The following is a 26,500-nucleotide window of genomic DNA, read 5'->3' as shown; positions in this document are numbered from 1 at the left end:
ACTCTCGTCATACAAGCTCGACTGGTTCTCTTCCCCTCCTTCCTCTTATCCAAGTCCCTACACTCAACCGCCGTCTGAGCGGTTGCTTCGAGTCTGTGGATGCTGCTTCTCCGCAGTCCGAGGCAAACGCGTGTGCAATCTCCCTTCAGTTTTTGTCTGTCTCGAGGTGAGTACCTTACATGTTACGCGTGTCGAAAAGTTGCCGTGAGTTTTCTCTGCGACCTTCCCCTGTCTGTCCCAGTCTAATTCCACCAGTTCTCCGTTCCCCGCCACGGCGGCTCCTGCCTAACGTAAGCAGCCATCTAGGCGGTGACTTGCTCGGAGGAAACCTCGTAGACGTTGATAGCACCGGTGAAGGTACCGACGAAGAGAGTGCGACCGTCGTGCGACCAGTTCAGGGACGTGCACCAGGGTGCGCCGCTGCGGTTGGTCTTCTCGGGGGTGATCTCGGAGAGGACGTTCTTGTTCTCCAAATCCCAGATCTGACAAAGCAACACAAAACCAAAGCAACTGCATTCAAGAACAGATACCCCGACTGCCGGCGGAAACAGCACACAAAACATGCGGGATGCCGAGCACAAACGAGTCTCAGTAACCCTGACAACGCTAACCGCAACAATATCCACGACGGACAACGCAGTGAACAGTATAAAACATAAAGATTTAGACCGGAAACTCTGCAAGTGGTCCGACTGCGCAGAGTGCGAGCTCAAAACGAAGCTGAAGTGAACGTTATACCGTTCATCGTAGTGCAGGTTTCATGTCAGCCAAAAGTTTTTTTTCAAACCGCATCAGTCGACCAAGAATCACTGCAGCACGCCAGAGCTGAGTCCGACGGCGCGACGAAACTGTGTCGCTGCGGGCTTCAAGACGAGGAATGAGTTCTCATCCTAGAAACTCTGCCTACACATCGGCGCGGAGCACGGAAGGCTCAACTGCACATGTACACCCATATATATGTATGCTGCGGCTGACAGCGATGCATCTTTTGTCTTTTGCGCGCCGCGTACCTTGACGGATTTGTCGGTGGCGGCGCAGAGCCAGTAGTTGCAGGGGGAGAAGCACAGGGCGTTGATGGTGGAGTTCGAGTCGAGGGAGTAGAGGTGCTTGCCCTCGTTGACGTCCCAGAGCATGGCGACGCCGTCCTTGCCTCCGGACGCGCACAGCGAGCCGTCGGGGGAGATGGTGACGGTGTAGAGCACGGACGTGTGGCCTACGAGGTTGGTGCGCAGCTTGCAGTTGCTCAGGTTCCAGACCTTCACGAGCTTGTCCCAGCCGCAGGAGACGATCAGCGGCTTGCTGGCCGAGGGCGAGAAGCGGACGCAGGAGACCCAGTCATTGTGCTGGTCGTCGACGATGGTGTACTTGCACTCCGCGAGCGTGTTCCACAGCTTGATCGTTCTGTCGCGCGAACCAGAGACGATCTGGCGGTTGTCGGGGCTGAACGCGACGGAGTTGACGTCGCTGGTGTGGCCCTGGAACGAGCGCACAGTCACACCGTGGTTCAAATCCCACAGGCGCAGGGTCTTGTCCCAGCTTCCAGAAAGCGCGAACTGCGCGTCGCTGTTGATCACGACGTCCTGCACGCACTGCGAGTGACCCGTCAGCGCGCGGCGCGCGTAGCCAACGCTGCCGGTGTCGTCCGGGTTCTCGTTCAGAGTCCACACAATCACCTTGTGGTCTGCAAAAACACACAGAGACCGGCAAATGCAACACAGCTGGCATAATACGCCCACGAAACGCAAGTTGACGCCACCCGGCGAATCGTCCAGAGCACATGAACCGTGAAAAGAGAGCCGCTGCGCCACTAGAGAACACCGTTGGAAAAACGCGAAGCACGCACCAAAAGAGAAGCCAACACACGCTCCCCGGGAATGCCGACAGGACTGAAGACAGTCGTGTACCGCATTAACACAGTGGCCGTCTGCGTTTTCACGAAAACCAGCCTGCGCGTGGAAATGCTGAATTCATTTTGGTGCCGCTGTAGCCCCAAATCGCACGAGGGAGAAGAGTCTCCCAGAAAACTATGAGGATATGCTCGACACCACATGGGAAAAAGCACAAGTGGCGACATCTACATGCTGAGTCACAGCGGAAATCAGCCGGAGAAGAGATTTCTCCGCTTGGAAGGTTGCTCGTCAGAAGCTCGAAAGAGCGTCGGCGTGAGCTGGGATCTTCCGGGTTCATCCCTCGCCAGTGACGCCAGCCAACCTCTGCTGCGAGAGCGAGCAGAGTCAGTCGGCACGAGGAGCCAAGGCTCCACTGGCTTGCTCATAGACAAATGCAGCCACTCGCACAAATGAGTCGTTCAAGCACAGCCATATTTCCAAAAACATTTCACCAGACTGCTGCCTCAAGGCACAGGGAATCACAATGCAGAATCAACACTTGCAGCGACTCTCAGAGAGGGCCTTCGAAGAGGCCCGTTTGGAAGGTCTCTCGTCAATGGCCTCACGGCCTGCGAGTGAGCTGGGACTTCCGGGGTCATCCCTCCGCCGCCACGTACTGCCAGAGCCGATGGCACTTCTTAGATACACTTCTCGTGAAGGCGAAGCTCAAACAGCGCAAGACGCCGAGCGGACGGATTCCTACGCTCATACCCGCACTCAAGTCACGCTGAGCAGCGTCACCCCTCCCTGCCCCCGTGACGAGAGCTGCAACGCACGCGCGACACTCCCAAAGTCGCTTAAGGAATCAGCCTCTAACTTCGATGAAAGCGTGCCAAAGTATCTGTCCAAAGACCATGTCTGCCACGAGAACCGTCCATAATTTGCGCGATTCCCGAATTAGGTCATGACCTCGATACTTTCTTGGTTTCGTTGTAGCCACAAGCGCGGTTTCTGTGAGGAATCAAACGAGATCCTCGCGCCCATCGTGGATATGCTCGAAACCGGGAAGGCTAATACACAGACAACAAGGGAAGAGCTCGGCCGGAACCTCAACGGATAGCTTCCCGCCGATTTTTCACAGCCGCATCCGACCCAGAGCTAGAATCACGAAGATGCAAAAATAACAGAAGGCAGGCAATTGTAAATTTCGAACTGTCCAGATTTGCCGACGTGAGGAAGCGGTGCAGTAGTACACATAAGGAACCGACATTTCTGGCCGATGCGAGGACTCGCTGGGGGAAAGGAAAACATCCCCAGCGACGGCGGGCGTGCCTGAGCCTTCGAAAGCGACAGTCCTCCCTCCCACAGAAATTTCTTCTCTCACAAGCGTTTTCCCTTGTTGTCCGCCACACTGCTGGACTCAAGCGCTGAAAAGCGAGGAAGAAAAGGGGTATAGCAGGGACAAAGGTTTCCCCACTTTGCGTGAGGAAATCTCCCCAATGTCCGGACTCTCTTTCCCGATGTCATCGCCAACTGGCGGCCCCTTCTTTCGATAAACCACCACCTGAAATGGTGTAGATCTTGTCAGTTTTCAAAGAAGAGAAAAGATGCTCACCTCTGGAGGAGGAAACGATTGTGTTGGACTTCTGAGAGGGGGTCGAAATGGCCGTGACACAATCGGTGTGTCCCTCCAGGACACCCTTGAACTCGAGGGGAGATTCACCCGACATTTTGACAGGGGGGACAGCAAAACAAAGCCTTCGCAGAGAAAAACGAGACACAAGACGGAAAAAAAGAGGAAGGGAAAGACGACAGCGCAGAGACCCCCTCGCAAAAACCTCGTTTATCATCCGGCTCGAAGGATGCCTAGGATGAGAGAGCGGAAGAAGAAGCTCAGGAGAGCGACATGCTGAGGCCCCCCACACGAAGAAAACGAAAAGGGAGACAGGCATGTTTACACCAGCCACAAGCGGGACGGCAACTATGCTTCGCCCTTTAAAGGACGAACAGCAGCGTGCTGTGCTGAGAAAACCCCCCCCCCCCCCCCCCCCCCCCCCCCGGCTCCTGTGGGCGTCGCCGTTCATTCGTCAGTCACTCACACGAATCGGCTGCGCGGTCTATTCGGCTCACTGTGTAAGCCGACGATGGGAGCGCGCCCCAATAGAACTCAGAAAACGTCATCGCCCCAGTTGACGTCGAAACACCTGCCGGTGGACGCAGCTCTTGCTCACGACGAGAAGTCGCCGCAGGGTGGACGGTTCTGCAGCACTAGGACAGAGTTACCCATGAATAACCCAAAACCATTTGGTTTTCCTTCAAACGCTAGAAGATTTTATGGCCACGAAAAATCTGTGCCATTGCCGAGGTCGACACATCCCGCGAGCGCGGATGTTAATGCATCCTTTCATGGTCAGCGCGTTTTCGCCTTTGTTCACATGCAAACCTAAACGATCGGTGGAGAGTAACCCAGATTCTCATACCACTTTTATATCTGAAACGGAGAGCGACCAGCATAATCATTCACTTTTTTCCGGGTCAGTAGCGGCATCCTTCCACATCTGGACTGTGCTGTAGATCGCGCAGCGTATTTAAGGTGTCTTTGTCCCCCGAATCAGGTGGTTGTTAGGACTGCCACTGCCACAGCCCGCGCAGAACTTTCAGGGGGTATCAAGTTTAACTTTCGCACAAAAGTTGGGCAACACGAAAACAGAATTTCCCATCGCCCTTCCTGCAGCGTCTCAAGCTATGGATAGTCCAGTGAAGACTCCGCCAACCACTTAGAGGTACTGGACATCCTGGCGAAGCGATGAGATCGTTGGGATACGTAATTCTTCCGTGTCGGTATCTGCTTCGATAAGTGTTATGCTAGGCCCAATAATGCTTTCGTGTGGCTGACGGATCTAGAGCAGCCCAGAGGTTAAGGGTTTCGCTCAGCCCTGCTAGATGTCTCTAACAGGTTCAGAAGTCACCTCAGCCTAACCAGCTCTCACTAGCATATTATCTTCCTGTAGTGTTCTGGACATCGTATAGCTAAACCAGATGTATTGATACCAATACGCCGGTGCGCGGCTTAACGATCCGCTGGGTTCGCGGCTTCATCAAGCTCACTGCGAGGTTGCCACTGAATCTTGCAACAGCTGCGCATCTCCCGTTTCACGTTTCTATATTGGAAGGTGAGTTTATCCAACGGCAGGCCATGAACTGCAGGCTCCACTCCGCATTCTCTGCTCACAGTGGAACTATGCCTCCGAACCTGCGGAAGGACACGCCTTGGTAAGAAACTCTCCGGTTAATATGGCATCAAAAGTTACCGATGAGATGATATCCCACGATGAGTCCGCCATAGAAACCGCGGGGGGCTGAATCACGGAAGCACTGAAAGCTCGCATGTGCCTCGATGCCGCACTCACATACCGATGTACGGCGTCTTTTCTGGTGCAGTGGCTTGGTTCTGCACGCACGCTCGTTGCTCCTTTCTAATATCGCGCCCGTGGAGTTCCGTACTTCTCTTTCTCTGAGAGCAAGGGCAGCCAAGGTGGGAGCGGCTTTCGGAACAGCCGTCCTTTCCTTCTTGCCAACCACCCACTCAAAAAGGGGAGTTGGCTCCCGCGGCAATATCTCACCAGTCTCTGCGCCATTCGGAAAACGTAATAACATCGCAGCATTCCCTCTACAGCGTGCCTACCGTGTTTGACTGCCCCATGCTTGCCTGTCTCCCTGAGTAAAGAGGATGATACCCTAGGGTATGTAATGGCTTGTCACAGGCCTGCATACCTTTCGTCTGTAACCGGGGTGGGCTCACTGAGGCGACCGAATAACATCGAACGACAAAGCACGCATTGTCAACCGTACCGAGGGCCCTTCCTTAATTTAACGCCTGCAGTGGGGATCTTGAGTGTTTGTAGGCTTAAGAATTGGCAATACACACCCACCGCTGGGCAGCATGATAATCCCTTGCAGTCCCCTATAAGCAGGCGGTATAAATAATATGGCAACCCTAGGGAACGCGTTGTACGTACGGTCGGCGGGTTACTTCTCTGCACGGCCTGAGGGATTCCACAATGAGATGACTCGAAGCCAACCCTACAGCCGACCGCACTGCCTCACCAGGATTGACTGCAGAGGGAAGACCACTTCCTTTTGTCCTCCTCGGACACAAACTCCTCCACACTATTGCAGTGTCCAGCTTCTATCTTCTCCGGCGGAACGCAGCTCACTCCCTGTTTTCGATATCATATCTTTGCCTTGCGTTGCTCGTGACATACAGGGGGCTCTCACCTTGAAGTACCGCGTTTTCATCACTTCGTCATATGGTCGGCCTGCTGGCAGTTTAACTTGCCACCCTATCAACGAGCATTGCATCTCCAAACACGACGGACAGAAGCATGACTCAGACCCAGACCTGCAGGGCACGGGAATTCCCAGTCGATTTCACATGCGGCCACCTCTGATGAGTTCCCAGTTCCCATGAGCAACGGCATGAGGTGGGCAACGGATTTTTGACTCACGTTCACACGGCCAATCTACGTCACATTCTCTATAACCCGGAGTTACCAGCTGAGGTAAAGCGGTGTGCTAACTTGCGCATACTTCTCAAACACTTGCTTGTCGCCCCGCGTCATCCCCAGGAACGACTGCGCCTTAATCCCGCAGGCGCTATAGTCTGGTGGTGCATCACAGAGGCCTCCTCGGGTTTTTTTCCACCCTGAAAATGGAGGACATGCCAGCGTCACTATGCCAAGAGAGAGACATCCAGACCCCAACCTGCTGGACATTCAGCTGAATAGTCCTTGGGGCAGGTGTTCTGACATGGAAATCTCGCTTGACATCGGAATTCAAACTCCCTTTTCATCGCAGGAGTGAAGTGCTGGAAGAACATATCTCTCCTGATAGCACGGATTAATAGAACATCGAACCTTGAAATTCCACTTCTTGTCGCAGGGGCCGCTTTCTTGATAGTGCGGAGGCGCCTGGCAGTTGTAGTCCCCGAGGTACAGCCTGTAGTAGTATCGGTAAGTAAGTTTGGTGTTAGGTTGTTTACCAGCGGCGCCTACCATCCCGATGGACAGACGGCGTTGAAGCTCGCCTGCAGACAGAGTTGGTGCGCTCTACCTGTACCGTGAAGAACTACAGATCTTACTGTACAGTCCTCAAAGCAAGGCCAATCGACTCCACAGGTTTCCTGCACGTCGCGCTATGCCACAGGTCCCCGTTGAGGTCATCAGCTGCGTTGGCCTACGCTCCAGTCGCGCTTTGCCTCATCTGTGAAGTTCTTGAAGCTGACGCTCAGTCCACAAGGGCCCGTGTATTCACCCATGTCTATCCAGGAAAACAGTCAACGCGGACCCGGGAACACGCGAAGCAAGTACTAACTTGCTTCACACGTCTCCTGATCCTCCAAGAGTGAAAAACCCTCGGGGCAAGGCTGGGACCAGTCTCGGGACCCCGAAGGGCACGCCGCTACGGTGTCACCCTGGCAGGGCCATGAAGCCTAGTGGACGGGAAAGCCATTTTCTCGTTGTTAAATGCGGTGCCTTCCACAAACGAGTCTTCTGTTACCTCGCAGCTGTCTGCCCATTCTGCCTTCCTGTACCAGAGGAATGTGAGACTCCACAGTACACTAACGGAACAGGGGTGCTTACGCATCGGCAGTATAGAATTCGAAACTCTTAGTGGTTTCGCAGAATCCTCCATGTCAGAAAGCATCCACTATCCTATAGTGGAACACCAAAAATTGTTTTTCGTCTATACCTTTGTAGTTCCTGAGCTTTCTTGCATAAGTTTCAATGCTGAACCGCTGGCAGTAGTAGCCTTACTTCGGTGCTTCACACAGGTTCCCGCCCCCTTCTGCATCCCTCCTTCGCCAGTGTAACGGACACGGAGCCCTGTTTTTACGGAGGACACTCTATAAGTCCTGCTCTAAAGTCATGAACCGCACACTTACGAGAAATCTATGGTGCAAGTTGCAGCATCTGCTGCAGCCTGCCTCTCCTGGTGTGGAACCACATACGGCGACGCGACGTGCATTTCCGAGGAGACAAGCTCACTTTCTTCCCCACAGTTTGCATTACTTTTGACTCTAGTTTCTGAGCAGAAAACTACAATTCAGGACCCCCTGACTACGAGCTTCCAGAGCCGCCCACCTGAGTCTGTTCAGCGGGCAGTGCTGGAACTCTCTTTGTGAATGCGTTCAAAAAGGGTTGTTCTTGTGTCTGAAAACGGATAATGCAGCGCTGCGCTAATCCGTGACAGCTCAAAGCTAGCGGTACCAGTGCGTCCTCGACATGCGCGGCTTCCTTCGCCTTCGGGGGGGAATCATCGAGGCGGACATCTCTGATCCGAGCAGCTTCCGAGGATAGGACAGTGCCCACGAGGGCAAGCGCCAGACACCACGAGTTCATCCTGTCAGATGCCTTCCCTACATGAAATAGAAAAGATCGGTGGCGCTCAGTTTCAGGCTGTGGCCGTGGTCTATTGTCCGCATGCCGCCGACAAGCCCGTAGGACAATTCCACCAACAAGAATCTGTAGGCATCGCTCCCTGGTGGATATACATCCGGCCACGGCGGGAGCCTCCAGAACGTCACTTCTGGACAGCTCATTCGATGCCTGTAGAAAACCGCTGCCTGTTGTCACAGGACCCAATGGTGTGAAGTGCCCCTCCTTTTCACCGATCATCAGGTTTGCCGTGCGCCGTGACAGTCCGCTTCACGTGACGATACGTGTCTCGCGTGCGTTTTGTTCGTGCAAAACAATACCCGTCACGAGCTTTCGCGCATACAACATGCCAGATACAGCATGCCGTTAGTGACTAAGTACCACGCCGTTGGGTGACGATATTTCCCGCGCGACAAGTTGCTTTTCTTAGAAGCGATCATGTTTCTCCGTGGATGATGACAAAATTGCTTTTATTGGAAAGGACCGTGTTTTTCCGTATTTGATGACAATATTTTCCCTCCAGTAAGGTGAACTAGCGAACCTAGGCGCCTAAGAGAAAGAAGTATTTAGCGGCAAAAGGAGGCAGCCGTCCCCAGCTTGGCTCCTGCCACAACTTTGTGAGGCGGAGGGGAACAAGGTCGCCGCTGTCCTTCATGTCTACGAGACGTTACACGGGTGATGGTTAAAGGCTTGGTGCCTCGAGCTGAAATCTGCCAGTGCCGCCGTAACCGAAATCAGCAGCGGTCGCGCTTCCCTTCGGTTATAGGCACGCGCTGAGGAGTTTTGCTGCACGTAATCTAGAAACTACAGAGCGTCGAGCTGGAAAATAGCAAGATCCCCGGATCGCACGGCTCGATCAGTGACAGTTGCGGAAAGAGCATGTGGACCGCTGATCAAACTGATCAACTGACTCCACCACGCGGTAGGCTTCATTCGGCCCGCGGGGACATGCGGATAGGCGGAGGCGAGAACACAGACCGAACGGCACGCGCGTGGGGATTTACTACAGTTACCACATTAAGCGCCCCACAGGGGGAACAGTCAGCAAGGTGCCTTCTGTGCCCCTTTTTGCAGACAAACTGACGTCCGATGATATTGGGGGATGACATGGAACCTGGAATCCGACGAATTCGGTCGAATACCGCCTAAGGCGTTCCACTCCCGACCCGGCTGTGACTGTGCAATGCTCGAGCAATCGGGAAGGCGCTTTGCCTTGTTTAGCGAGGCTGCAATCACGCAGCTATCCATCATCTTCTTTTGCTGACATGCTTGTCACCCGGAAGGGCCCTTTTTCTCATCAGCGCCGCTCGCTTCAGGCGAAATATCTGTGTCTTCCTCTTTCGGCTGAGAGGTAACACCAGTGCCGCTTACAATCAGCGGACGCCGCACTACATCGCGGCTTTGCTGTTGGTGAGGTTGTTGCAGCTGGCGAGCATCCAGTCTGGAAGCCGAAGGAGGCGGAGGCGGCTGGGACATGTGGCGCAGAAAGGTTCGAGCGACACTTATCTGCATACGAACAGGAGAAAGGTGCGCACAGCGTGTCTCAGTGCTATTGACCAGAGCCCACCCATGTTGTTCCAGGCAGGAAGCAGCGCCGCGGAAGTGGCCGCAACTGCCGTTGACGCCTGCACGCCCCCCTCTTTTGTGAACGGTAGTTCACGGACGAAGCCAGTTCTTGTAAGTGTAACAGGGAGTGCCTACATATGAGCTCTACGCTCTACGCGCCTGTTCTGGTCGGAAAATACGGGGCCAGCACGCATACGATCCCTGCGTTCTACAAACGAACATCGAGACAGCGACAACAAAAATGGTTTTCTCCTAGCGGCTTCCACCTTCTGTGGCAGAGTAGCTTCTCCTGTATACATAACTACCAAATTAGTCATTGTCTGCAGTTTTTTGGGAGCCAATTTAGGTCGACCACACCATAGCACCGTAATATTCAAACATTCTCATCACATCTTATTTTAGGCTGAGGGTCGTCGACACCGCTTGCAATGAAGCAGGCACACCGGAAATCCGCCGCCCTGCGAGCTCTTACCGCAGTTTCCGTGTTGAGGGCCAAGTGAGCGTTGTCCAAATGCTTGAGAATCCATGGTGGCAATTTACTTCGCTTGTCAGCACGGCTGTACCGCGCGTCGGCAAAAATCATCAACCCATAGTCGTTTTTGCTTCGGATGACACGCCCAACGCACTGAGCAGCCTGAACACAAAACAGAGACAAAGTGCGAAACCTATGCAGCGCGAATACCCGCGCCAAGTGGCGAGTGCCCGTCTCTCAAGACTAGACACACACCGCATCTGTACGGATCCAAACGTGTGCATTACGGTGAGTTCGGAACCTACAGTTCCATTTGTGCAGTCGTAACGCATCACCGCTGGTTCGTTACCTACCTGGCGCATGGCGTCGAAAGTGAGAAACTCATTGTCTGGAATTTGATAATGCTCCTGAAGACAATATGCACAGCACAAGCTGAATCAGGGGAAACAGCTGAGGCAATATTGATGCCATTTAACGCGACTCGCCTGTGCGCACGTGCTACAGAGCCAAACTGTGCTGCGAAACACCCATCAGAGTCATTGCCGCCTCCTCTTCTCTGTAGAACGTAGAGCAGATTGGTGGTTTTCAAAAAGCTGTCCGCGTGAAGGCAAACTCGGAGAACCGCTCGGCGCTGACGCTAGCTATGGTATCGTATGGCGTTTGCCAGTGTGTGGAGTAGGCACCGCCCGCTTTTCGCTGTCTGCTTTCAGCAGTCATTGCGCAGACACCGTCCGACAGCAGACGGAGCAGAGCGCGAGCCCTACCCGAATGAAATCCAGTCGGGCTTTCAGCACTCTCGAGAGAGTGTACTGGAACGGGACGCCGAAGAGCACCACACATCTTCCGAAATGGCGGTCAAAATCAATGCCCTCAGCAACTTTGCCCCTGGACGCAGAAGACGCAAACGACAGAGACGACACCGCATAATTCGCCAATCGACGACATACAAGCGCTGGTCGTATCTCGTGCTTCAGGCGCCGGGTGGGACAGTCCGAGGGCAACCTCGACATGGGCCCCACACAAATCTACTGGCTGTCGTGTTTTTCGACTGGAGATGGCCGAACGCAAAACACCGGCGAAAAACCTCCCTTCTCCTGCTGGAGCCGTCCATACCGTGCGACCGAGAAGAAGACCGCGCCGCGACCACATTCGCACGCCCGTCGGAAGTTGTGAAGCGCCAGCGTTGTCGCCACGACGTCCTTGGTCTCGATGAAGATGAGCTTGTAGTCCAGAACTTGCGCCAGGACCCCGCTGTGATACCTGTGTAAAATTGCAAACCAGCCACTCCTGACTAGAGTCAAGAAAAACGCAGAGACCCCCACCGTTTCTTTTCCTCTTCCATTCTACGCTTGATCGCAAGTGTGCACAGCCAAAGCCTGTGCAGGGAAGTCGGAACTTTGAGCCTCCGGAAGAAGCCCCGACAATAAAAGGGGACTTCAGGGCAACTCCCGCGAGCGTACCAGTTTGACAGAACAGACTCCATATAGGAGTACGAGGTAAAGAAACAGACGAGACCGTCTGGCACGTGCTTGCACAGGTCAATCAGCAGGTTGCTGTAGTTCCTCAAGACATTCATGTCATGGCGATATTCGAACTTTGACGTCAGAGGAACCTGCAGACAAACGGGATCGCGACGCCAGCAGGACACACCGCACGGAATGAAGCACAAACAGCGAAGCAAAAAAACACCCGCAAACAAATTCCCTACAGCATGCAGACAAGAATGTCATCACGACTCACACGTCTCTCGCCTCATCCCATAGAAACGACACCACGAGATGCGTCTCCTGACCGCCCTCGACACATGAAGGGATGGACGCCTGAGCTCCTCAAACACGCCTTGGGCCATTATTGACAGCCGACAAATCTCCATCTGCAGGATGCCCTGAACCGCCCCTCCACCTTCTGATCGAACCACGAAGTTACCTGGTCGGATCCGCGGGCGACGATCAATGGGCAAATGCAGTTCCGGTCCAGCGACATCGGAAAGGACTCGGTGACCACCGGCTGAGATTACAGGCAAAACACAGACCCCGTGTAAATCCGGATGATGGCCCGGAGAGCCTCTCGCGGTTGAGGCCTCAGCCGCCAGCGCCGACACGCACCTAAGGTGCAGAGAGCCGCGGTGTTGCGACGCAGTGCGCGAACGCGTGTGACCGACGGCGGCTTACCACGAAATTGAGGAGTTTCGGGTACAACTCGAGAGGCGAAATCGTTCCGGATGTCAAGATGAGTGACTGCAAGGCACAGGAACGTGTGGAAAACGAAAACAAGTTCACGAATCACGTGGGATTCGCAACGAAGGAGCTCTCCTTCTGCTCGAGGCAGAACAAAAATTCCTGGGACATGGTACTAGGGTGGAAGCAATGAGGGCGAAGAGCCTCTAAGAGCCCTAAAGCTCTCTACGGACAGCTGTCTACGGACGGAGAGGAACGTGTCAGGAATGACGAAACGCATTCTACACTAGAGACTCTAGAGGCGCTTTTCTCAAGGCGATTTAGCACAATCAGAAAGGCCTCAGCCCTGGGTCCCAGACCCTACTGTGGCGTGCGTGCAGCTCACCTGGAAGCGCTTCAGGACCGGCTGCATCGCCAGCGAGGCATCCAGACAAGAGAGCTGGAGAAGAGGGTCGTACAAGCCGACAGCTTCCGGATACGGGTCGCAGATGAGAATGAACCCTTCGCTGTATGAGTAGGGCATTCAATACGCGCAACGCACACAGCCCACGCGTCGAGACAGGGGCAGCCGCGAAGCCTCGGCAGCAGGCCCGTCGCGCTCAAGGACGCAGTGAAACCGCCACATTGTGAAGCGAAAGAAACTGTGCACACAGAGCATCAAAGGGAGAGAAAACCAGAAACCAAACAGATCGCCGGATTCCGGCGACTGAAGCAAACCGGAGGCGGCCAGGACGTTCCTAGGGCGCGTACCAGTAAGTAGCCACGAGTGTACAGAAGTCCGCCACCAGCGTCAGTGGCGCGTACGACTCGACCTCGGTGATCTGCAGCGTGTTGAAGAGGCTCTTCAGGCGGTCGTAGAAGAACTTGAGCAAGCTCGCGTCGATATGGGTCTCCTTCTCAAACATGTGGAGAAATGACAGAGGCCCCTCGCTCTTCAGTTCGTAGATCCTGCGCCGCAACGACAGCAAATCGAGCGCGGCGAGGCAGGGAACTGGGAGAGCGCACCGCGCAAAGACGCGTCGGTAACCCACACAGACGCGCCTCCAGAAAATCCCCAGACGCAGGGTCATGGCCCTCCGCCTTTTCCGAAGAGCCCGAGACAGTGAGGCGACATCGAAGCAGAGACGACACAGCGGACGAACGCACACTGCCACAGGAGAACGAGTGCAGATGCAAACTGCCGCTGCATGTAGAGACAGAAAAACTGCGCGCGTTCGCTCCTGTCTATCTCTCTGGCTCCGCTTCACTATCGCTCGCGCCTCCTTCTATCTGTTCATAGAAACCTGCTGGGTCTCCTCGCCCTTCCTGAGTTTCCTCACTTGATGTAAGACTTTAGGTAGGAGACAATGCGACGCATGAGAGAGACGAAGTGCTCGGCTTTCCGAATGCTGCCCGGAACGGCCTGGAAAATGCAAAGAAACAGAGGCGTCGGACGGACACTGCAACGCGCGTGTTGGTGAATCCTGACTGCGAGCGTGTTTTCTAACCATGCGGTCTTCTCCACACAGGGGTAGAGGCTCGCGGCAGCCAAGGAATCCAGATGCAGGGACTTGGAAGCGAGAGACAACCAGCTGACACCACAGTATCACATACACAGAAACATATATATATATATATACACGTGCGGGCATGCATCTGCGAACAGTTAAATATACGTGTGGCTGTGTCTCTTCACGACTACAAGACACGCTGCTATATATACACCAATATGAACGGGCGACGTGCTGAAAACAAACCGACTCTCTCTCTCTCTCTCGTTCCGGAAACTGTGTATGGAAGTTGTGCGTTACCATCACCTGCTCCATCAGAGCGTCTTCGGGGAGCAGAGGGCTCGCCAGAAGATCGAGTGTCTCGTTCTCCAGAATGAACCTTGCGCCCGAAGATCTCTGGCCTTCTGCGGGTCTCTTCTTGCCCTTAGTCACTTCCCCTGGCTTGTCCTCCGCCCCGGAGCCCGACGAAGCAGGTTCGTTTCCTTCTGCTCTATCTTCGCCACCCCGCGAGAGCTCCTCCGCCTCGCTCCGCGTGCCTTCGCCAGCCGAGGACGAGGAAGAAGACGACGACGAAGACGATGATGAAGAGGCGGACGCAGAGGCTCCTTCCTCGTCTTCACGTCGGCGCTTGAGGCCGCGTATCAGGTTCTCGTATTCCTCGCGCAGGCGCTCCGCGTCCTCCTTTTTCACTCTGCGAACCCCCACAGGAGCGCAAAAGCGATACGACGCCCCTCTGAAGCATCCGACCGGGAGAGCACCAGAGTGCCAATGGCCTCGTGTGCATCGACTGCAGGGCTCAAGCGCCTCCCCCGCCACACGCAAGGAAGTCGGAAAACGTCCGAACTCACGCTACTCCCGCCCAAGAGACTCACTCTTCGATTTTTTCCGCCAGCTGACTCAGGTTCCGCAGCGCCGCCTCCATCACGGAGCGATTGATATTCACACTCAACGCCTCGATGCAGACATTGTCGATGTTGTGCGCCTCGTCGAACACCACGACAGAGCCCTCGTACTGGACTTCCTCGTTCACCAGCCCGCCGGCGCCTTGCGGCTGATACGGATTCGAATACGTCGAGCGCGACTGAGCGCCCGTCGTGTGCGAGGCCGAGATCCCGTCAGGCAGCGGCGACAGCAGCGCGGCCTGTAGAGCCACACGCGAAAAAAACGAAGCGCTCTGGGGCACGCGCACACAAACCGAAGGACTCAGCCACACCGCACCGCGCCTCGCCCCCGTACCGTCTATCGCATGCAAACCCTGAGACGCGAAATGCTGCAGAAGGGATGCCAGAACGCGAGAGGCCGCAGCCCGGGGGCCTCAAAGCCGGGGCAGGTCAGAAGCTCGACAGACATTGAGCGCGCTGCGCAAAAACTGAGGCTTCATGATAGACACAGAGGGCCGCACGCAGCTGCAGAGGTAACTGCCGCAAGGACGCGGAATCGAAGGCGCAGTCATAGGCGGAGACCCCGGGCAGCGGGACCTGCAGGGAGGTGAGGCTGAAAGCGAAACAGGAAAGAACTTTGAAGGGGATGGAAAGACTGACAACTCGCGGACGTACCTGCGAGACCTTGGGGTCGAGAATGTACTGATAGTTCAAGACGACAACGTTGGCGATGTGGAGGAGCCGACGTGCGAGGAAATACGGGCAGAAGGGCAGGCTCCGGTTGAGAATGGGGTGACGCCAGTTCCCTGCGGCAATCTTCAGTTCCTCAATGGTATACACGCCTGGACATGAGAGGACACGCGACGCCACACAAGACACGACACGTCGTTGCTCCTTCTCTCCGTCGCTCTTTGCCTCCCACCTTGCAATCAAGTTCCACTGTTCAAAACAGCTTCGCACGCCTCCGTGACGCCGTCTCTCTCCTCACGACTGCGACAGACCCAGCACGAACCGTGAACCCTAAACCCTACACAGACGACCCTGCAGGAACCGAAGAGTAGCGAGAGAGGAGCGGACGAGGCATGCGGGCGTCGACAAAAAAGGAGAGACCTAGTGGACACGGGGACGGGACATGCGCCGCCTTCAAGGCGAGATGATGGAGACTCGCACGCAAACAGAAGAGGCGCCGGAGCGGACTCTCAACAAAAACAAAGCGAAGCAGAGGCGATGGGCGTCTCAGCGTGTCCCCCGAGAGCGAGACAGGCACGACCTCTTGTTGCTTTCCACCTCGCGGCCCTTCTCGCTCCGTTCCTGCGCTCTCTTCCGCGTTCTCAGCCCCTCTGCCCTTCCCGCTGAGTCTCTGTCCCACCACACGAGTCTTTCGCTTGCCGCTCTCAGCCGCCTATCCCCGCCACACGACTCCCCCTAACTCTCCTCGGGCGTGACTCGCAAAGCGCCACTCTCTCTGTCACACTCTTCTGCTTCTCTTCTCTCTCTCTCTTCCTCACCAGCGGGGAAGAACTGCGGGGTGAAGTATCGGTCCAAGTTCTCGTACCACGGACAGAGCGAGGGCGAGTAGTGCCCCGGCTCGGCCTCTTCGTTTGACGCAATCGCCTCGAGCCTTTCTGCTTCGCGACTGCCGCCGCGCCGAGATTCGCCCCCGCCGCAGCTGGCGAGGCTCTCGATGTCCGCGGCCGGAGCCTCGCCGTCGGGCTCCGCCGACCCGCGAGGGGCCGAAAGCGGGCGCGCCGTGGGCGGGTTGTAGCTGGTGAGGTAGCGCTGGCGCACCCACGGGGCTGTCAGTTGTCGACCTGGGCGCAGAAACGAAACGGCAAGAGGCTGGGAAGGCGGACGTCTGCGGAATGCCGCCACACTCCCACGGAACACGAAGGGGCCGAATCGTCTTTCCAGGCGCTAGGCACAACAGACACGTAGCCGACGCGACGCAGCGTGTCCGCCGATCCAGACTCTCAGCCGTGGAGGCCCGCGCATCAGAAGGAAGGAACAGAAACGAACGAGACACTCGCCTCGTGCCCGCGTCTCCCGCGCTCCTGAGAAGGATGCGCGGATGCGATGCGCGATACAGCGCGGGTCTACCGATCCTCTGCAGCTCTCGGTAAGCCCGTCTCTGCCCCGTTCTCGCGGAAAAACGGGCACCGCGTACGCGTCGTTGCTATGCGAAACCGCCTAGAGAGACACCCGCTACTCCACGATGGAAGGCAGAAATGGACAGCAGAGTTGGAGGAAATGACGGTCGAGCAAAATGGTTGATATGGCTGCTTGGTTCTTACATGACTCGTCAATCTTTTCTCGGTCCGGCTGCTGACACACTGCCGGATTGATGCACATGTTCCGTCGCGCAGAGAGACCAACGCCGAGGATGTACCCGCCGCCTGCGAACCGGGAGATCGCGAAACAAAACTCGCGCGCTTGGCTCTTGCGTGTGCCCGTGGACAGCGAAGCCGCTTCCTCCATCGGCTCGCAAAGCGGCAGCTGAGCCATATCCGCACAGCGTCCTTCGTTTCGGAAGCAAAACCGGCCTTATTCGCTGTCAGATCTCCGCCACGCACGGCTTTGCACCGAAGACAAGAGTGCAGACTGAGTTCGCAGCGTTCGAACGGGGAATTGGATGCGAACAACGAGTGACTGAGAAGTGTCTCCGGTTTCGCGCGCGCATGGTGTCCGAAGCCCGTAGGTCTCCTCTACGCACACGAAAGAGCTGCCACCTAGACGGTCTTTAGTGGGGCGTTTGCGTGCGTCTCTACGCACACCCAAGTTTGTGAACTACGCACGCATCTACTCCTGATTCCCGCCTCATGTGCCCACGCCGTGCCAACGTGTGTCCGCTCGTGCCTCCTGCCTCTGGACTGCAGACTGCCTTCAGTCTCACAGTCGCCTTCCCCCCCCTCCCGCCCACCCCTCAGCTGCGGTAAGACATCGCCAGCGCCGCCTCACTTGTCATATCCTTGCCGATTTTAGGAGCCTCTTCCCCGGGGTCTCGCCGCCCAGGGACGGCTGGTGAGCTGGGCGCGGGCGCGCGCCCCTTCCCCGCTGTGCCGGGATCGCTGGCGCAGTTTCCAGGCTTCGGTCCGACCGCCTCCGTCGCAGCGGCGGTCGGCGAAGCTGGCGGCGACGCCGCGGAACTCTCCTTGCGCACCTTGCGCTCTCGCTCCTTCCGGATCTCTTCGATGCGGTAGTCAATCACGCCCTTCAGCTCCATCAGCGCCTTCTCCATCTCGGGCACCTGGTACACAAACGGCAGAAAAACGAGCTCTCAGCTGCACGTGAAGTAGTCATAGCTGGAGCCCGGGTGAGGGCCCTGCTGCGACGCAGGGTGCTGGAGGGCGCTGGCATGCGCTGCGCAGGAGGAGGGAGGCAGCCTTGGAAACAGAAAGACGCAGAGGAGGCTGGTCGGAGGAGAAAGCTCAGGGCTGGAACGCGCAATCGAGCAGCGAAACAGAGGCAGAGGCGTCCAGCTCGAGGCGCATGAAACGGCTCTCAGCGCAGCTGTGAATGGAGTCAGCGCAGCGAGAAGAAGGGCGGAGTCTAAACAGACACGCGGCACAGATACAGTCTGGCGGGGGGAGGAAAAGAGGGATTTGACGAGAGCTGCAGCCCCGCGCGTGAAAGGCCCTGGAAGCGCGGACTCACCGTTCGAGTGCAGTAGAGAATCTTCCCGAGTTGGGGATGCGCGAGCTGGTAGGACGTCAGCAGGGAGAGCAGAGCGACGGTTTTGCCTGAAGACAGAGACACCACATGCGAGAGACGAGAGACGAAAGGGTTTAGGGGCGAACTGCCACATGAAGAGCGGGAGCCGGCGCACGAGAGGCACAATCTTATCATACGTAGTACTCCCAATATTCCGGGTTGGGTAGGTTGAAGCTAAGTCGCCTCGCCACTAAGAAAGAGCGTCCACAGACAGGGTGAGTCCAGACAGAAAGGTGCCCAGGCAGACTGCACAAGGACGCGTATATTCATACGTGTAGACCAAATGCACGTCCGCACGCATACAGCTTCGCCCGGTCATTGTGACGCTTGGCTCTCGAGTCAACGACGCTCTGTGCGCTGTTTGTCAACGGGCTCGGCTTTCGAGCGCAGCTCAGCTATCTCGCTGACGTTTGCCCCCTTTGTCGTCAGCGGAGTTGAATTCAGCAGGATCCTCCCGCAGAGCGGAGACGCACCGGTGCCCGTGGGCATCTCGAGAACCGCGTGGCCCTTGGCGTCCAGCGTCTGTTTGAGTGCACGGACGTAAGCATACTGTTCAGGGTAGATGTAGTCGTACGGAAAGTAGACCGTCACCTCGTCGACCTGGAAGACGACCATCTTCCTCAGCGACGAAAGGACAGGAGAAGAGAGCCACGGCAGGCGGGAGCGCTCCACAGACGCGCGACGGCCCCTCGCCGTCTCGGCGCTGAAGTTCCGCTGAAAAGCTTTCTTTCACCTCACTCGGCGGCGCCAAGCCAGACAGGGCCGCAGGTTTTGAGACAGGCAGTTGTTGCAGGCGGAAAGATCGACGTAGACAAGGCAAACAGCGGGGGCGACGCGCCTAGAAACTACCAGGCCCTGGAGCTGCTTCCTGGGTTTCTGGCGAACTCGCGCAAAGTCCCTTGCACGCCTGCCCTCTCGCAAACCTCTCGTCACGCACGCCCCAACCCTCCGTCGCTGCGCGCACAAAACTGGCGGCCATAACAGAAACGCAGATCCAGCGGCTATCCTTCGTTCGAAGTGGGTCAGATGGGTCGCAAGAAGACAAACGCAGCGCACGCGAAGGGTCAGCGCAGATGAATGTACGAGGCAAAACACCGGTGAGACAGGCGAACAAAGCAAGGAATGTCACACGGCTAGTTACTAGGGAGCACGGAAAAAGTCGAGATGTGATCAGGATAACAAACGCAGGAACCCGAACCGGCCGGAAGCATCCTCCAGAGGAGCATGCTACTCAGTGTGATGGTAGACCGGCAGCTTCCGTGAAGATAGCGTCTCCACGTTAGTGCCGGCAAGGATGGCAGCGGTAGGGACTATAGAGAGAGCAAAAATACAGTATCGTCGCGCCCTCATTTATGCATTCCGTCTTGTGCTCAGTGGAGGGCTCAATCGACAGCGTCTCTCATCTGGGCGCAACGTCTGTGGAGTTACTCGGGCGGAAAGAAGAGGAGCCGCAATTCATAGGGTCAACTACACCAAAAGGTTTTCGTCTAGAAAGCCCTGTCTCATACCACAAGCGAAAGCAAAGTACGACAGTCCGTCGTCGAGTCCGGGCTCGTCCGCGCTAGAGTAGCCACCGGGTTGAGCGCGCGAGCTCGTTGCTAAGAAAGTCGCTGAAGACTCCGCCAGCAGAATAATAAAGCATGGCTTGCAGGTGATGAGACGCACGAAGAAACGCGTGTCGTGTCTCTCGTGAACAGCAAGTCTATGGACAGGCGGTTCTGCCCGGTGATTCGCAGGTATGCATGCATGCAATTGAGAGAGCACACGAAACCCGGTGCAAGTTCTCCTCCCCGGGCACGCTGCCGAATTTATTCGTCCTCGTTCCAACGCCTTCAATGCGTCAGCAGTACCAGATTAACACGCTGAGAAATCGTCGAAGACATTACTTCAAAGAAACTTGTCCACTGATATAAGACAACGGCGCCGGACTAGCTCCTCGCGCATATGCATGCATTAGTACCTCACAACGCCCTGCAACAAAGTGCTCGGCGCGTACTTAGTCTCTTGACTAAGAAGCGCCCGACTTGGAGGCGGCAACTGTCTCAACCATTTTTAAGAGATGGGTGCGGTCCAGTGCTAGAGCGCGGATCACCGATGACTGGCATATATTCAGTCTGACCTTCAGATATGCACTCCAAGCGCATGGCGTTAGAACTCCAACGGGCTGGAGCTGCAGAACAATTCAGGTACGTATTCGTATTATGAGCACCGTCGGTTCGCCGCCGGTGCTTCTATTGAGAAGCTTCGGAGGCAGCACTTACACGGACTTACAGTGAAGCAGTTAGTAAAGGCTACAGTGTGTGAGGGACGGGCTTAGCAATTTTTCGGTATCATGGCAGGGAACTAAGAGCGCCGTTCTCATGCTTTATCGTCGTTGCTAGTGTATACCCATCGTCATATGGAACGGATCTCACATTTGGACGCCTATTAGTCGTAACCGGGCTCTTCCCATGAAAGGGGTAGAACTGTATGCAGTCAGCTGCGATCGTCAAATGCTGGGCAGACACGTCAACGTCTCCATCTCATCGTCTTCATCCACGCACGGTAACCTCAGCATGGCGGAGTAGCGCTCAGCGCTGGTAGTAGTGTTCGTGCACAGACGGGAAAGCTCTATCTATCCCCCCCGTGTCCCGTACAGTTTAGTAAGAGTCTCCGTGAAGAGTATCCGCACAGTCTAGGACGACTCGAGGATTGCCAAAACCTATGTTGCGAAGCAACATAGGTTTTTTCAGAGGTGACAGCGCTGAAAGAAATGAGATTACTGTTATCGCTGGGAAATTCAGCTATCTCAGCACAGCCTTCCGCAGCGTGTTGAGCCTTACTGAGTGGTGAGTTTTCAGATCCTGGAACAGAAGCCTAGGCAGACCGTTGCAACCACTATCTTATTCAGCAGCACGACCAGATCAGCTATCCGGGGTCATGGTATCGATGAAGCCCGACTGCTGGCCAAACCGGTCCAGCAGACGAAATCAGATCAGGATCAGCTCATTCACCATTTTACGAATGCACAGCTGCTCACAGACCTACTGGCTCTCTCGCTGCACAGTGCCTGCGGTTCCGGAGTGTCCATGGAAGACCAGCACACAGCATGCTACCTGCCATGTGAAGCTGCAGTTGACGTGGCAGAGAGTCATAACTCGCATGGTGTTACCCCGCTGATCTCCCTCGTGCTGCAGCCTCGCGCACTTAAGGCGGGCGTACGCTGACAACGGTGAGGACGTGCGCCGCTACATTGCGGTGTCAACGAGGGTATGTCGCAGCTTAGAAACGCTCAGGGGAGTGAGCCGGCAGTCAGTATGGGCTGAGAAGGTGGCGACTGCCTTCTGCGCATCAGGTGGCAGGGCTTTTCAGTTCAGAGAAACGCACCCGAGAGCCAGGCTTCGTTCAGTCGATGCCTCCATTGCGGGGTTCATACTGTAAAACAAGTGCTATCCAGAAAAGCAGGGTGTTCAGAAAGGACCCGACACGCCTGGAATTTCGGATAGCGTGCATCGTGTCGGACGGTCGCCGCCCATCCATCAAGCTCGCGTGCGAACCCTTCCCTAAAACCCTAATTTGCACGAAATCCCAGGTTTCGACTCTCTTCAAAACTAACTTGCAGCGCGACCGAGATCCTGCGAGGAAGTCTGCGGTACTCTCTGCAGTCGGGGCATCAAGCTTACACCAGAAAAACTTGACTTCCTCGTTTCTTTTAAGAACCTACTGCGGCGTGCGCGACTTGGCGGGCGGTCCGTCGCCGGTGGTGCCCTTCAGCCACCTGCTCGAAGTTACGCGCCCCTCTCTAGGCTCCTCGCCAGCGGCCGTCGCGCCACAGCGGGAGGCGAATGCGGCCATAAAACGTAGCGAGTGTGAAGCGGATCCGCAGTCAAAGCCTTTGGGAAAGGGTGTAGGATGGCATCTCATGGTGTTAGAATGCAACGCACAGCAGCAACGGATCGGGAAAGGACACACCGCGGTCCTGCTAGTCTACGCCGGAATGCATGCACAGGCGGGATGTGGAGATTCGGGGAGACGGCCGGGAGGTCAGTGGGCCTTGCGTCGCAGTCCTCTTCCGGGCGCATGAAGCATCACGCGCGGTGGTGCACAGGCGGCTGCGATTCTCCCGCAACGATAGATCCGCGAACCACAGCAAAAAACGTTTAGCCGACCGCGCATTCTGAGCGTTGTTGGCTCGAAGCAACATTGCTTTTTTTCTGCTTGTGTACCCAGCAGCCGCAGAACGTAGTGCGTGTTTCTTTTTTTTGATATCAGCCGCGTGAACAAAATGACGACTCTCGAGCAGAACCCCGCAGACGAACTGGTCGATTATGAGGAAGATGAGCAAAATGACGCCAAGGTGGGTGGAAAGCTTCCAGGAATCTTGTGGAGGCAGCAACTCTACCACAGATTGTGGGTTCAAAGACGGGAAAGAAACAGTCAAAGTGCTTCTATTAGTCGACGCAATGCTCGTTGAATTGCCTCTTTGCCACCTGTAACGTGTCTCGTTTTCGGTTGCCCTCGGTGCTTCCGTTCCTCCATGTCCCACCGTTTTGGAACGTTTTCGCGCACTCGGCTGGGAACGTCTACTGCGGCTTGCGTGGAGTATGTGCGAGCCTCGCGCGTTTTCGCTGTTGTGGACTCTGTACAAGTGCATGTGAGTGTGTCTTTTTCTACATTTTTGCCCCCGGCCCCCCCTGGCTTTGCTCACTTTTATTTATGGGACTGGCGCGTCGCCCCTTACGGGAATGCATTCATTCGGCATCTTGGTCCGCGAGCGGACAGGGAGGCAGCGGACGGCTGAAGCAAGACGAGGCCGAAATGGCGTGGAGGAGCAAGTGATTCGAGCCTGTGGCTCTGTGTGGGAGCTGCAGGGATTCTGCAAGGTCCAGGCGCCCCCCAGCAGCGCCATTCGGCTTCTCTGAAGCATTCGTCGGTCTCCGCGGCCGCAGCTGCAGCTGTTTACACTCCTCTGTGCCCTCCAGTGGTCTGCGGAAGCACAACCTTTGAAGGTCGACCCCGCTTGACAGTGTTTTCACAGATGCGCTAGTGTTCAGAGCTGCGGGTGGAGGGACGCTCGGGGGTGCAAATCGTTCTCGACCTGCTGTCAGTTGTGAGCTTGCCTGGCTGATGGTCGGCGGTGAGAGAAACACTGCATCGACAATTTCATCCGTCCAAACAGCCCGTCTAACCCGTCTCTGGCGTTAGAAGCTCCCCAGCTCGTCCTCCTGGAGGACGCCTAGGGCTCTTATGGGCTTTGTTCGCTGTCCGCCTGTCGATTCCAAGGCCACGGTTTCTGCGTATTTGCGTGCAACCTGGAGGGTCATCCAACCTTGCTGGCGCCGCTTCGAGCTACATCAGCGATTCGGATGAGGTAGCAGAATGCGCCTCTGTCAGAGGAGGTGCATGCGGCCGCATTCGGTATTGATCCGAAGAATTTCGCCGAGGCAACGTGACATGCCTGGGAAGCAGGAACCCCCCAAGCATCGACCGGTTTCGCTGCGGCTTTGTGTGCACTGTAAACAGGAGAAGGGAGTCGAGGACGTCGTTGTCGGTCGCGGAAACTACGTGTCCATCCATGCGTCTGGCTTCAGGTACGCCTGCTGATTCGAGATTTATAGTAGCGGCCTTCGCGAACCCGAGCCGCTGAAGAGCGCGTGCCGTCTCCGACGGGCTGTTAGGGCGTCTGATGAGAACCTCGTCACGCGTACACGCTGTCGAGGCGCCGCCGCAGCCGCTTCCGTGGTGATGCCGGTCGTGAGTGAAAAATGGAGTCGCACAGGGGAGCAATATGGCTTGTTGTGGTGTTTCGTGTGTGCAGAGACTTCTTCTTGAAGCCCGAGCTGCTGCGTGCCATTGGCGACGCAGGCTTTGAGCACCCGTCCGAGGTCCAGCATGAAACCATTCCCCACGCTATCACAGGCGTCGACGTCCTCTGCCAGGCCAAATCAGGTACGACAGCTATGGAGTGTCTGCTTGTCTCTGCGATATGCACACCAGATTGTGGAGGCAGACGTGATAAATTTTTTTGGCCGTCGTTGCGGTTGTTTCGTGCGAGCTTTTGTTCAGCCCGGGTGCATACACTGTCGCCCCCGACTCGTGCGCGAATTTTCAAAGGATTGTAGATTGAGAAACTATGGAGTGGCTGTGTTGCTGTGCCGATTCGGTGCAGGAATGGGGAAGACCGCCGTCTTCGTGCTGAGTATCCTCCAGCAGCTCAACGTGGACGCGAGCGGAGAGGAGGGCAACACGCAAGGCGTTGTGTGCCTGGGCATCGCCCACACCCGCGAGTTGGCTTTCCAGATAAAGAATGAGTTCGATCGCTTCAGCAAGTACCTGAAGAATGTCAAATGCGAGGTGGTTTACGGCGGCATCAGCATCCAGAAGAACATCGACATGCTGAAGGACTCCAAGACCACGCCGCACATCCTCATCGGTACCCCCGGGCGCGTCCTTGCTCTGATCAAGGGAAAGCACCTGAACGCAGAGAAGGTCGCGCACTTCGTGCTGGATGAGTGCGACAAGTGCCTGGAGAAGCTCGACATGCGCAAGGATGTGCAAAACATCTTCATGGCGACCCCGAAGAAGAAGCAGGTCATGTTCTTCTCTGCCACAATGAACAAGGAAATCCGCGATGTCTGCAAGCGGTTCATGCAGAGCCCCGTCGAGGTGTTCATCGACGACGAGAGCAAGCTGACTCTCCACGGTCTGCTGCAGTACTACGTCAAGCTCCAGGAGTCTGAGAAGAACAGGAAGTTGAACGACCTGCTCGATACCCTGGAGTTTAACCAGGTCATAATTTTCGTCAAGAGTGTCTCTCGCGCGCAGGCTCTGGACCGCCTCCTCACGGAGTGCAACTTCCCGTCGATCGCCATCCATGCCGGCTTGGACCAGGAGGAGCGGTAAGATGGCGAAATTCGCTGGGGAACTGCAGCGTCGCAAAACGTACGCCGCGAGAAGTGCCCCGGTCTTCATGATAGTTACCAAGGCGTCCTCGTGCCGAATTGTGAGCACGCTTTCGATGTAGGGTCGAGGGTTCAGCTACATCTGTATTGGCTGAGCGGTGGCGGCGGCTACAGCAGTCAGAGGAGAGCGCGGAACTAGTGCGGCCTCCTTTCGTGTGTGATTGTTTTCAGTATCAATCGCTACCAGCAGTTCAAGAACTTCGAGAAGAGAATCATGGTTGCCACAGACCTGTTCGGCCGTGGTATCGATATCGAGCGTGTGAACATTGTCATCAACTACGACATGCCTGGTAAGCGGAGTTGTCCAGATGCTGCGACGATAGTCACCGTTGGTTGAGAATTGTGACGATAAAATAGACAACGTTGTGTGCGGCATTGCGCCGTAGGCATGTGTTAGACCTTACAAGAGTTGAACTGTCGCGGGTGTGAAGCGAACGGAAGGAGGGCGGTTAACCGAACTGTTCTTGACAGTTTTCGTTTGAAGAGGAACAGCTCTGACCAGCCCTGTTCGTGTTGTTGCATGCGGCGCACAGACTCCAGCGACTCGTACCTTCACCGCGTCGGTCGCGCCGGTCGTTTCGGAACCAAGGGTTTGGCCATCACCTTTGTGGCTAGCCAGGATGACACCAACGTCTTGAATGACGTCCAGACGCGCTTCGAGGTTCACATCGCTGAAATGCCCCAGAGCATCGACGCCTCTCAGTACATCAACCAGTAGAGACTCGACGGTCACCCGACGTTGAACGGGTCTATCGCGGCAGGCAGTGGCGACTGCCACGTGAAGTTCGGGAAACAGCAAGCTTCCCTGCGTCTGTCCAGCGTGTCCGTTGTCTGGGTCCCTCATCGAGAGGGACTTGGTGTTGTTTCTTGTTACATAAATCTTTTCACTACATGCTGGCAAAATGGAAGATGCCGCGGGCCGCATCGTATGTACGCGCCCGAGGGATAGGACTGCTTCCGCTGTCGGAAGAGCCTGCGTGCCTGAGCTCTTCTGTTTTT

The 26,500-nt window shown here is 56.0% G+C and overlaps 3 protein-coding genes across 3 annotated transcripts; 1 reads left to right on the top strand and 2 right to left on the bottom strand.

Moving 5' to 3' along the window:
* Positions 1–302: 302 nt before the first annotated feature.
* On the bottom strand, positions 303–3,559 carry BESB_077740 (guanine nucleotide-binding protein; the record flags this gene model as incomplete). Its single annotated transcript, XM_029366135.1, has 3 exons — positions 303–482; positions 1,011–1,681; positions 3,445–3,559. 3 exons carry the CDS (start codon positions 3,557–3,559, stop codon positions 303–305), a joined length of 966 nt encoding a protein of 321 aa, XP_029217566.1.
* A 5,979-nt stretch (positions 3,560–9,538) lies between these two features.
* BESB_077730 (DNA excision repair helicase) lies at positions 9,539–19,175 on the bottom strand (the record flags this gene model as incomplete). Its single annotated transcript, XM_029366134.1, has 19 exons — positions 9,539–9,772; positions 10,305–10,466; positions 10,658–10,711; positions 11,069–11,189; positions 11,418–11,564; positions 11,765–11,916; positions 12,231–12,311; positions 12,476–12,541; positions 12,867–12,987; positions 13,232–13,429; positions 13,801–13,883; positions 14,278–14,662; positions 14,844–15,112; positions 15,528–15,694; positions 16,361–16,663; positions 17,144–17,245; positions 17,808–18,096; positions 18,504–18,589; positions 19,034–19,175. 19 exons carry the CDS (start codon positions 19,173–19,175, stop codon positions 9,539–9,541), a joined length of 3,162 nt encoding a protein of 1,053 aa, XP_029217565.1.
* Positions 19,176–22,824: 3,649 nt separating this feature from the next.
* Positions 22,825–26,219, top strand: BESB_077720 (DEAD (Asp-Glu-Ala-Asp) box polypeptide DDX39; the record flags this gene model as incomplete). Its single annotated transcript, XM_029366133.1, has 6 exons — positions 22,825–22,896; positions 24,063–24,130; positions 24,358–24,488; positions 24,709–25,438; positions 25,673–25,791; positions 26,035–26,219. 6 exons carry the CDS (start codon positions 22,825–22,827, stop codon positions 26,217–26,219), a joined length of 1,305 nt encoding a protein of 434 aa, XP_029217564.1.
* Between the last annotated feature and the right edge of the window lie 281 nt (positions 26,220–26,500).

Source organism: Besnoitia besnoiti, chromosome VII, assembly GCF_002563875.1.
Source record: "Besnoitia besnoiti strain Bb-Ger1 chromosome VII, whole genome shotgun sequence".
In the NCBI taxonomy this organism is placed as follows: Eukaryota; Apicomplexa; class Conoidasida; order Eucoccidiorida; family Sarcocystidae; genus Besnoitia; species Besnoitia besnoiti.
This window is presented reverse-complemented; position numbering and strand designations above follow the sequence as displayed.